At 46.3% G+C, this 13,187-nt stretch overlaps 1 protein-coding gene across 1 annotated transcript in view; it reads right to left on the reverse strand.

Annotated features, from left to right (window-relative positions):
• LOC142585910 (suppressor of lurcher protein 1-like) overlaps positions 1–13,187 on the reverse strand; it is a 167,274-nt gene that overhangs the window by 18,736 nt on the left and 135,351 nt on the right. The window contains exon 10 of the mRNA XM_075697002.1: positions 827–1,023. Within this exon, the coding sequence (XP_075553117.1) occupies positions 827–1,023 (197 nt within the window). The remainder of the gene's footprint in view (positions 1–826; positions 1,024–13,187) is intronic.

The raw sequence follows: 13,187 nt of genomic DNA on the forward strand, positions 1-13,187 counted from the left end.
TGGCCTACCCAGCTTCATTTTCTTCTCTCAATGTCCACTAGACTATCGGCCATCCCCGTTTGCATTTCGGCCCACATTGCTCTCTTCCTGTTGCTTAAGGTTACGCCGAACATTTCTCGTCCCATCGCTCTGAGTTAACGTGCCGAAAATATAGAGGAACGCGTTTGTCAAAGCGAACACCTAAATTTGTTTTCCGATGGGATGCGCAAAACAGTGACATCTCAAAGGGCAGCAAGCAACGCCCGCCGCATTAGCGCAGTAGCTATGGCGTCGCGCCGCTGAGCTCGGGGTCGCAGGTTCGATCCCTGCCGCATTTCTACAAAGCGAAATGCAAAGTATTTCGAGTACCCATAGGCACAGGTGCTCGCTCAAAAACCCTAAGAGGGGAAAATAAATTCGGAGTCTCCAACTACGGCGCTGGTCATACTCATATTGCGATTTTGACACGCTAGAACCCACGAACCTCTCTAATTAGTAAGTGTGGTAAAGGACCCGGAAAACTATTATCCGTAAACGCAGAGCGTTTCTCGCATTTATCCTCATGCCTTCGATCAGCCTCGGTTGATGGGAATGAAATGTTATTAACGCTAATCAAATATGAGCCACGCGATTCCTTAAAGAAGTGCTTGGCGCGCTTTTCTTGTTCTGTCTTATACCACTCACGCACGAATGGCAATTCTGTAGCCTTACGTTGCCCAGGTTGCAACATAAACTGCGCAAATATGTTCCTTTTTCTAGACCCTGAGAGAACAGAGTGTCCTCTGCAGGTTACGACGCTTCTACTCTGTCGCTCTGTAGCGTGTGGGAGCGCCGAGCCTATACGTACCTGTCACGAACTGGTACGCCGCCCGGAACCCCCTGGCCGTCGAGTTTCCTGTGTTCTGCAACGACCGGAACTCGAGCGTCAGGTTTCGGCCCGTCGACATCACCTGGTTGGGCATGTCACTGCCGCAGAAACTGTCCACCTTGTCGCGTTGGCCGCTAATCGAGACGAACACGGCCACGGCGTCCGCTGCCTCGCACCTGCGCCGAGGTTGGCAGAAATGCGTCAACGATAAGTGAAGTCAGGCAGCCGGAGCAGGCAACAGCGTGGAGGTCAAAGCTATTGATTCAACACAAGTAATATTACGCATTATAATAGTACGATAACGTATAAAAATGCGCAGGGGCGCGGGGGCGGGGGGCTATTTAGCATGAACGTCACGTTAATGCTAAATATAATGATGAGTAGTCGAAAAAGGAACGTCGCTCTAAGGCAACGTTTCTACAAGGGGGTTTGTCTTCGTCACCACAGCACCTGCTTGCTTTAGCAGCGTTTTTATGCACGCGTAGCTCACTTTCCTCCTCCATCGTAGAGTAGGGGGAGGAGGAGAATAAGCCGGAGCGTGGTGGGGCGTAGATATTGTCAAAACGATATATATATATATATATATATATATATATATATATATATATATATATATATATATATATATATATATATATATATATATATATATATATATACATGCACGGTTCAGTGGTGGCGTAGAGGTAGAACACCCGCCTCGCGTGCAAGAGGTCCGTGGTTCGAATCCCGGTGCCGCGCAATTTTCCACCGGATAAAAAAAATCCGCGTGTTGATAAATTTGCATAAACAGGCCTGGAGTGTGGCCTGATCCCGGTGACCAGAACCGGCAACGCACTCCATCACCAGAGCAGGATTGGCCACCCTGGTGCAGTACTTGGCCACAACCTCCTATATGAACACAACAATCAAACCCCGGCCCTCAGTCCCCAGCAGCTGCGAAGCAACTGACCACGGCGACGGTCAAACCTGCAATGCAGCAGAGGGTACTAAGAATCCCTGGCTCCGGACAGGCCGCCATTGGAATATGAACCCGGCAACGTTTAACGCTAGAACGTTATCTAGTGAGGCGAGTCTAGCAGTGCTATTGGAGGCATTAGAGGGCAGTAAATGGGATATAATAGGGCTCAGTGAAGCTAGGAGGCCAAAAGAAGCATATAAAGTGTTGAAACGCGGGCACGTCCTGTGCTACCGGGGCCTAGCAGGGAGACGCGAACTAGGAGTCTGATTCCTGATTAATAAGAATATAGCTGGTAACATACAGAAACTCTATAGCATTACAGAGAGGGTGGCAGGTCTTGTTATAAAACTCAATAATATGTACAAAATGAAGGTTATAAAGGTCTACGCACCTACATCCAGTCATGATGACCAGGAAGTCGGAAGCTTCTATGAAGACGTGGAATCGGCGATGGGTAAAGTCAAAACAAAATATACCATACTGATGGGCGACTTCAATGCCAAGGTAGGCAAGAAGCAGGCTGGAGACAAGGCAGTGGGGGAATATGGCATAGGAACTAGGAATAGCAGGGGAGAGTTATTAGTAGAGTTTGCGGAACAGAATAATATACGGATAATGAATACCTTCTTCCGCAAGCGGGATAGCCGAAAGTGGACGTGGAGGAGCCCGAACGGCGAGACTAGAAATGAAGTAGACTTCATACTCTGCACTAACCCTGGTATCATACAAGATGTTGACGTCCTCAGCAAGGTGCGCTGCAGGGACCATAGGATGGTAAGAACTCGAATTAGCGTAGACCTGAGGAGTGAATGGAAGAAACTGGTATATAAGAAGCTGATAAATGAGTTAGCGGTAAGAGGGAAAATAGACGAATTCCAGATCAAGCTACAGAACAGGTATTCGGCTTTAACTCAGGAAGAAGACTTTAGTGTTGAAGCAATGAACGACAGCCTTGTGGGAATCATTAAGGAGTGTGCAATAGGAGTCGGTGGTAACTCCGTTAGACGGGATCCCAGCAAGCTATCGGAGGAGACGAAAGATCTGATCAAGAAACGCCAACGTATGAAAGCCTCTAACCCTACAGCTAGAATAGAACTGGCAGAACTTTCGAAGTTAATCAACAAGCGTAAGACAGCTGACATAAGGAAGTATCATCATCATCATCATCAGCCTGGTTATGCCCACTGCAGGGCAAAGGCCTCTCCCATTTCACCATCTACCCCCGTAAGGAAGTATAATATGGATAGAATTGAACAGGCTCTCAGGAACGGCGGAAGCCTAAAAACAGCGAAGAAGCAACTAAGAATTGGCAAGAATCAGATGTATGCGTTAAGAGACAAAGCCGGCAATATCATTAGTAATATGGATGAGATAGTTCAAGTGGCTGAGGAGTTCTATAGAGATCTATACAGTACCAGTGGCACCCACGACGATAATGGATGAGAGAATAGTTTAGAGGAATTCGAAATCCCACAGGTAACGCCGGAAGAAGTAAAGAAAGCCTTGGGAACTATGCGAAGGAGGAAGGCAGCTGGGGAGGATAAGGTAACAGCAGATTTGTTGAAGGATGGTGGGCAGATTGTTCTAGAGAAACTGGCCACCCTGTATACGCAATGCCTCATCACTTCGAGCGTACCGGAATCTTGGAAGAACGCTAACATAATCCTAATCCATAAGAAAGGGGACGCCAAAGACTTGAAAAATTATAGACCGATCAGCTTACTGTCCGTTGCCTACAAAGTATTTACTAAGGTAGTTGCAAATAGAATCAGGAACACCTTGGACTTCATTCAACCAAAGGACCAGACAGGATTCCGTAAAGGCTACTCAACAACAGACCCTATTCACACTATCAATCAGGTGATAGAAAAATGTGCGGAATATAACCAAACTTTATGTATAGCTTTCGTTAATTACGAGAAAAAGTTTGATTCAGTCGAAACCTCAGCAGTCATGGAGGCATTGCGGAATCAGGGTGTAGACGAGCCGTATGTAAAGATACTGAAAGATATCTATAGCGGCTCCACAGCCACTGTAGTCCTCCGTAAAGAAAGCATCAAAATTCCAATAAAGAAAGGCGTCAGGCAGGGAGATACGATCTCTCCAATGCTATTCACAGCGTGTTTACAGGAGGTATTCAGAGACCTGGATTGGGAAGAATTGGGGATAAGAGTTAATGGAGAATACCTTAGTAACTTGCGATTCGCTGATGATATTGCCTTGCTTAGTAACTCAGGGGACCAACTGCAATGCATGCTCACTGACCTGGAGAGGCAAAGCCGACGGGTGGGTCTAAAAATTAATCTGCAGAAAACTAAAGTAATGTTTAACAGTCTTGGAAGAGAACAGCTGTTTACGATAGGTAGTGAGGCACTGGAATTGGTAAGGGAATACATCTACTTAGGGCAGGTAGTGACTGCGGATCCGTATCATGAGACTGAAATAAACACAAGAATAAGAATGGGCTGGGGTGCGTTTGGCAGGCATTCTCAGATCATGAACAGCAGATTGCCATTATCCCTCAAGAGAAAGGTTTATAACAGCTGTGTCTTACCAGTACTCACGTACGGGGCAGAAACCTGGAGGCTTACGAAAAAGGTTCTACTTAAATTGAGGACGACGCAACGAGCTATGGAAAGAAGAATGATAGGTGTAACGTTAAGGGAAAAGAAAAGGGCAGATAGGGTGAGGGAACAAACGCGGGTTAGTGATATCTTAGTTGAAATCAAGAAAAAGAAATGGGCCTGGGCAGGACACGTAATGAGGAGGGAAGATAACCGATGGTCATTAAGAGTTACCGAATGGATTCCAAGGGAAGGGAAGCGTAGCAGAGGGCGGCAGAAAGTTAGGTGGGCGAATGAGATTAAGAAGTTTGCAGGGACAACATGGCCACAATTAGTACATGATCGGGGTAGTTGGAGAAGTATGGGAGAGGCCTTTGCCCTGCAGTGGGCGTAGACAGGCTGATGATGATGATGATGATGATTATATATATATATATATATATATATATACCAGCCCGGCAGGCACCAATACCCGCGTCACACGTAATCTACTTTAACTGACTTCCAGCCAAGTATGTCCACACATATTTGGCGCACAACACATGTGCGCATACATACAAATTCTTTCAACTTGCCGTTGTGTGCGCGAGTGGGCCGACGTTGAGGAGTATTTAGAGAAATGAAGCTTTATTTAGAATATGTACAGAGATATATCCAAAATTATTAATATTACATGTTTTGAAGACACATATATATTCGACAGGAAAGGGAAAGCGAGGAGCAAGCTGGCAACTGCAACTGGAAGGGGCACAACGCTTGCCTACTCCTCAGAAAGGAGGGAAAAGAAAAATAGAAATGGAAGATAGGAAGGAGGGGAGGAACGTAATGTTCCAATGGATAGCTGGTCACCACAATATCCCTGGGAATGTTGCAGCAGATAAGGGCGCTGGAAAATCGCATGTTAATAAAGACACACGGTCTCCCTCTAACACAAGGCGAATTGCGCTGCATACTAAGACAGATATCAGCCCGTGGTTGCAAAGGGACATGGTTTGATCAGAACTCGGAATCTTCATATTTATTACACATTGATCTATCACTTCAGTTTAGAATCCCGTCCACATTAAATACAACCAGAGCCTTTGAAACGCTGATTCACCGTCTGCGGCATGGTACCGCGTACAGAAAACGCTTTCTACATAAAATTTCAAGAGCTGATAGTGCGGAATCCACTTGTGGCCACGCTGATGAGGATGTATAGCATCTTCTGGTAGAATGTCCGCGACACGACATTCGCAGACAACGCTTAGCACTTGATTTAGTGGCATTAGATCGCAGCCCCTTCAGCACCAGGAATGTCTTAGGTCTTTGGCCAACATGCTCATTGCAAAGACGAGCGTTACTGGCCCTTCAAAGATTTCTAGAAGCAAGCAATATTCTCTCAAAGTAATGAGTAGAGTGTTTAAATGTGACAGCGCATTCTATGTTTTTCTATTGGCTCACTTTGGCCAATCAAATGGCTGGTTTTTTGTACCTTCATAAAAATTTAATCCATGATTTTTTTTGTGCCCTGATTTTAGTCTATCTAAGGGACCGGACTTTGCATTTACTTTAGTGCACATATGTGACTGGACTTTGTGTTGGTGTGTACCTTAGTTGACTTTCACTTTTCGAGTGGCAGTAGTGTACCTATGTGACTAGTCATCGTGTTTTTATGATTTGTAGTTGTCTTTCAGTTATAGTGTGACATTAGTGTACTTATGTTACGGGAGTTTATGTTATCATGTCACTATTTTTATTGTGATTTATTCTTTTCTTTAAATTCCTATGTGAAAAGGAGTAGCCGGCGCCAATTAAAGGCGACAACATCTCCTAAATGCCATATAATAAAAATATGTCAGAAAATGAAGTAAAACACACATGACATGTCACACACAGTAGGACCGGTCACTCCAGGTCACGCAACTACAGTATGGTAAATAGAATAATAGTGTGTGAGTTAGAAACGCGAACATAAGTTAGTTAATTCTAGAAAAGTAAGTACAGCGTGATGAGCCTGATCGCGTCGAGACGTACAGCCACTCGGGTGCAAACATTCGTCGAGTGTCGCGCACCAAGGCCAGGGAGATGATGGGCCCTCACTGGCGACGTGCGCTGCGCACTGAAAGCGGGCCACTGCAATATGACGTGCTGAAGTGTCTCGCAGCAACAGCAGGACGTACAGGATGGACTGGTCACTCGTCCTTGTCTGTATAAGCGTTCGCACACGTTCACACAGACAGTCCTTAGCTTGAGTAGTTCCATTTGCGACGCGCTGCTCTGGATGCTGCTTGAGTAGGTGGTGACGAATCAGCAGACGAGCGTCATCAACCTTGCACATGATTTCAGGACAGACAGAGTTGTTATGAGCGCAAGTTGAAGCCGGCCGATCAGCCTCTTCATTTCCGGCGATCCTACGTGTGAAGGTATCCATTGAGCAACGAAAGATACCCACGTGATGAAATTTTATTTGCAGAGTCATTAATGCTGCGCACAACTGGACCATCAATCTCACTGCATTGTAATCTGCTAATGGCTGCGCGGGAGTCCGTAAATGTGACAATCTTCTATGCCAACACAAAATAACAGTAAAAAGTCGTCGGCGGCCGGCAACAACTTGTGCGCTTTGGACTGTAACAAGAAGATCCCTCTCATACCGATGGTTCTCGGGCTTATAACGCCTTCAGTCGGACGGCGTCACGTCATTTTCAGCCAATAATCGAGCCCATGCAGGTGTCCCCATTTTGAACAAATCGTAGGGCCTGTGCAAGTGGCGTCATGTTCGGCCAATGGGGACACTCTGTGGGCTCTATTCTCCGATGGCGGCCTCCGTTCGGCGTTTCCTCCTGGTCTGCCGGAGGGGACTGGTCGTGCTTGAACGACCTGCCAGTTCTGCAAAGCAGCGCTTCTCGGTACCAGGGTCAACTACGTCGAACCGTGCCGGCCTCCAGTTGCACTTTCGGGAAGTATCACACCGCGGGGAGGCATATAGCTCCGCGCACGGCACACGAGAGCGGGATAGCCGACTTGTCTGACGGGTCCGGTAGCACAGTCGACGCGCAGCTGCGCACCACATTTACAATGCGACGGCGAGTGGTTGCGTTCGGAGAACTTGGCCGATGCTAGTTAATGGTCCGTATCTAACAGCATACAGCAGCAGAGCGCGCGTTTTCACATGCGTGCAGTTAGTGCCTAGAAATAGCGCGTAACCTTCCGCGAGTATACGACGGAGACTTGGCTAATGCCAACGTTATACTGTGACGAATGGGACCGACTACTGTCACGAGCCTCGTGCATTTTTGCCTATATACCTAAAGAAGTCCGACTCGTGAAACAACTGCTTCACACCCACGTGTGTTACAGTCAGTAGCTACGTGAAGGGACGCATTAGTCCGCATAATATCTTCTTCACTGACGCAATGGTTTACACAACGTCCGGTAAGGCCGATGTACGTAGTATACCTGCTTGCATGATAGCGCTATGCGATACGTGACCCTGTTTCCTTAAGTTCGTATTACACAGCGACGCTTGGTAATTGCACGACGCTTCGGTGCCTTCCAGACATGACAGGTAGCAGACTTTACCACGCCATCAGATGTCTTTATTTTCAGTGCCCGCATTCATAAAAGCTTGATCTTTTTGCAAAATTTGGTCGGTGCATTTTATAGCGACTTTAATTTTTGTGTTACGTTTTTGGGATGACCACACTTAATAAAGTTTATAAAGAAAGGATAACGATGACGGCTAAATATTATGATGGCGGCTCTATCACGAACAATTCCTCATTGATGGCGGCTCTATGAGGGACGATTCCTCATTGGCTCTATAAGCCAATGAGGAACACTCTATGATACTAAAGTTAAGCACCGGCGATTCACAATCCTGTTCAAGCATTCGTTTATCGATGCAAACCAGTCAACACAACTACGACAAAGTTGGCTGTCATGCAAAGACGCCGGGTTATGATCAAAACATAAATGGAAAAAGCGCCTGTCAGAGCACAGCCCTTGGACACTCATTAACAAAGTTTTTCCTAGATGACCGTGTCTTCATACAGGACGGTTGAAACGCACAGACCAAGTAAGCTGCTTAATTTAGGTCGTGTATGTTATCGTATAATCGAGGAAATGTCTCAATAGTTAAACGGGGATGCTAGCAGCATTCGCGCCCATCTCAATACTCGCAGTAATCCGCTGGTCGAGCTTGCAGTCTATTTCTCGCATTTATCACTGAATCTTTCAACGCCACTATGTCCGGCTGCCGGCAGAGGGCACTACGGGAGATAAAAAAAAACGGTTAAACAAGCATGGATACAGATAAACTATGATAGAAATGAGCAGCCTCGGATCAACATTCATCGCCGCGTGAGATATGTTCATAACATGGAGATGAGGTACATGCTGCGCACAAGGGACCCCGTATGAAAACTGCGCGGTCCAACAAGAACTTCCGCATTAAAACCTTGCCGGTTGATATATATATATATATATATATATATATATATATATATATATATATCCAATCGAAGAACGTTTCATGGGAAAATACGGTCGAGGCACAAGGACACGGAAAGGGACCGTCCCAAGGAATAACAATAAAACAGTGAACCAGAACAGACTTAACAAAGCCAAAATAAAAAAGAATGATCATCATGAATAGCATGTATAGGACGCCAGAGAAAACGAATGACTGATAACAACAGCGGCTGCAGGACCCAGGACTGCGACAAAGGGTAAATGAAAGATGAACAAGCTGAAAACGAAAATAACTCCATACAAGAGATGGCAGCTTCGGTTAAGGCCCGAAGGACGAACACCAAAAGAATGTGCGTTCACTCCTTCCGTATCGCTCTCCTCCTCGACTACCGCTCTTGTTTCACTCTTTCCAAGACAAAGTGGCTGGCTGCGCCTCAACAAAGAGACGAATAATATATAGCGAGAAATGATGCCCGCGACGTCTAATATAAAAGCCACCGTGGTGGATATTTTTTCACGGAGCCATGGACGGGGTCTGCCAGTATATGGCTTTCTTCTTTACCCTCCTCGCCCTCTCCTCTTATTTTTTTTCCGTTTTCCTTCTAGAAAAAAAATAAAAGGAGAAGGAGCAATGTCGGGCTGCAAGCCAGTTTCTGTTATTCCTTGCTTGTCACGCCCTCGCTGCGAACCGAAAACAACAAATACGCCACCCGCGGCGCTTTCTGAAAGAGACGACACTCTGAGATTCTAGGGAAAGAGTGAGCAACACGTCAACACGACGTGTCGGAAGAGCCCCACCATTCACGGGTGGAGAAGGGAGATGTGAAGAAAAAAAGAAAGAGCGGTAAAAGATGAGGGAGCTCGAGCCTTGTGCACAGAGGAAAGGGCAACAAGGCTCGCTCTTCCAGCATCCTCACCTCCCCCCCCCCCCCATTTCCTTATTTGTATTCCCTCTTTATTTCTTTTCGCTATTGCCCGCCGATACAAAATATGGTCCACTTCCTGCGGCGTCACAGGCATTTTCGCGTTTTCGTGCGTATCGCCGGCGGCCGGACCGGACCGCGCGCTCGTTCGTTTGCCCGCCCGACTCGGCGAGCGACTCCGGCTCGCGCGTCGAAGGCCGTATTGGCTCCCGGCACGCCTTGTCTACCGCCGCCCCCACGTCACCCTCGCTCAGCCTCGGGGTGCAATAAAATGATAAGGGGCAACGAGAGCAAGAAGAAAACGTGCTTCGGCGAGACACGTCGCCGGTTCGCCCAGCGCCATTCGCAGCATTTCTGGGCCACGAAAAGACAAAAGAACACGGGAGTTAAAAACCACCGCGGAAGGTCAGGGCTGAAGAAAGGTGTCGTGCACTGCGAAGTATGTCAGAAAAGCAGCGGTGAGAGAGAGGACGAAAGAACAGGCCTGCCGCCGTGAAGCCGAACCTCCGCTACACCGGCCTCGCAGAGAGCATCAGTGGCAGAGATCTTTGGGTGAACGTGATAAATGGGTTTCGTTTTCCGTGCAATCCTCACCCTTTCTGGTGCTCTTTTACCAACTTCTTGTTCTTGTGACCTGACAAGAACACCTCTACTGTCACGCAGGTTCCTCGGGCTTCTTTTTTTCACGTCTTGGTATTCGTTTTATTTGCTCTTGCTTTAAAAAAAATGCTGGCGAAGCTTTTTCGCTTTCTTTATTTTCCTCAGGCGCCATTGTCTCTTCTTCTTGCAGTCGGCCTCATTGAGATTTCAAAGCAGCGTTTTCGTTTCGTTTTGGTTATACATGCATTCGGAGCCTCGCCATGCGTTGTACATGTTTTTGAGCGAATATATCCACCATTTTCTGGAATACATGCAGCGCTGCTGTTCTCTTTTTACTGATGCAACTATCTTGGTGGCGTCGCGCACATGCACCGACGTACACACATCCGCGCACACCGACCACACGCATAGTGCGTCAGAAAGCGCACCTCGAAAGGAAATACGCGCGCGTTCGTTATATTCCATAAAACAGACACTACAGGGAGCAGAATGCCAGACGACTAATACTTTAGCCGTCCATAGCAGTGTAATAATGTTTCAAACAATGATGTAGTAATGAAATAGACAGAAAGGTAGAAGAAAATAAGGGAATTCTAGATAAGGATGGTATTATACATCAGAGGCCGAAGGAACACAATGAGCAAGGATAAATGAAAAAAAAATCACAAAAGAAGGCAGTTCTAAATGGCTCATGCGTAGTGTCATTAAAGCTCAAATGATTCATTGGAGTGGTTTAGACTGTGTATTAAAGAATGGAAACTAGTATAATCTTTGCGCCTCGATCCTGCAACCTGATGTCTCAAATTCGCCTCTTCCAGATGACGTAGCGTACATCATCATGCCATCCTCACATCCACCCACGGCAGCTCGGCCACTTTCAATTCATAGGCGCACCAGCTTGTCATCAGCATGTGGAACTTCCTGGAAACATCGTTGGTAAAGGTAACAATACAAATATTTTGTAATTTGCTAAACAGGCACTTCACTGGGTAAAACAATTTCAGAGATAACATTTTCATACCATGCACTTGCTTTCTTTATGGCATATGCCATTGTGAGCTATTTGCTGCTGTACTCGTTACCGCATTGCTATACTTCATTAGTATGGCATTTTTTTCTTGTTAGAAACTAGTGTTCGTTTTGGGATTTTCTGAAGTTCACTATTTTCGTCGACGCTGGCTGGTTTATTTTGTATTCTCATTTGTGCATTTTCTTCCTTGACACTTCCTTGATGACGAGTGTCATCTGATAATTTCTACATGTTCAGTTCTATTCTGTTATTAATAGCCATCTGTGGAGAGATTGAAGTGGAAAATACCTAGGCTACTCCGTTTCTCAGTGTTACGCAGTAAAAGAAAAGAGTAAATTCAGAAATTGATATGAATGTAACACTAACAAAGGTAAGGATTCTCCGACGCAGATTTCAATCAACATCTAAATCCTTTCCATGACGCTACATATTTGCAGAATACACCGTCGGGCATTTAGACATTGGTCCAAAAGTCCATGTATTTACATGAATTACAAGGTTCAACAGAATGTTCCGTTAAAGATGAGTGCACACTGTGGAATACAAGTGCGGCTATACCATAAATCCTATACACCTCACTTCTTACGAGTGCTGATCTAAGCTTGTGTGCACTAAAAATTCTTTGAAGAAAGTGTACGCCTTCTGCGGCAAGTGGCTCATGTGACCTTGGCCCAAGCATTGTGGTATGACAAAGGGTGTTCCTATTCCTTCCTCTCCAAACGGCCCTCCAGGCATCCGATTTTGCTCGCTAATCGTTATCTTTTTGTGATGTATTTCGGGCATTCAATAGGGGGCCGGCCTTTCTAAAGATGCAGTTTTTGTAGCTTTCTCTCGTTACAACTTTCTCTTCTTGAGATAAATACATTTTGACCGACCGACCGACCGACCGACCGACCGACCGATTGATTGATTGATTGATTGATTGATTGATTGATTGATTGTCGTAGTAAACAATTTTGGTTTCATAGCGAACGCAGCACTCAATAAAAATGGAGCGGAGCCTTCTATACTGAAGGCGCCGCTCCCAGTCGAAGCCGGTAAATTAATGAATACATATGTCAAGCCAGAAGCGCTACCACGTTTACTATCACACGTCGGTCAATGTCACATAGAAAGTATTGCTCCGTCGTGTCGGTGTCGAGCTACATCTGCAAAGAACAGCGGGACGACACCTTTCTTAAAGTGCTTGGGTATCCTACTTATAAAGTGGGAACATAACAATTATTATCGCCTTCCTTCATTTTCTTTCTTTTTATCCAGTCGACCGTATTACCCAATGTCCTTAATTTGGCCTGCAACGTATATTTAAAAATAAATTCGTAAATCAATAACTCAAGAGACAATCAATAAAAATCGCCGCCCAAGCATTCTGTACAGATGGCTAACCAGCCAAACTTAAACGCGAGGCACCGGTGTTTATTATCACTGGGTTGATCCCGACGGTTCATTAAACGACGGCTTGGTACATAGGCTGGCGGATCCTCCGTACGCAGTTGCTGCCTGCGCTCGGCTGCACGACCCTGTTCTTGTGCCCGGGCTGCAGCATCGGCACGGCGTACACGTGCTCCTTCTCGCTTCTGCTCGTGGCGTTGCTAATTGAAAGCTGCCTGCTCCTCAAGAGTACGTATGACGCGTGGCCTACCCATTTCGGAGCCGTAGATATATTGCTGCGCATGCATTCGGCTGCGACGGAGAGCAACGGCGCCACTATTGGCGCAGCTAATCGCGCTCCTCTCTCGCTCTCTTTCTCGCGCATGCGCATTGGATTGCGCCTGAGGAGTTTTCTGCCTACAGGCGACAGACGGAC

Source organism: Dermacentor variabilis, chromosome 6 (assembly GCF_050947875.1).
Source record: "Dermacentor variabilis isolate Ectoservices chromosome 6, ASM5094787v1, whole genome shotgun sequence".
Classification (NCBI taxonomy): Eukaryota; Metazoa; Arthropoda; class Arachnida; order Ixodida; family Ixodidae; genus Dermacentor; species Dermacentor variabilis.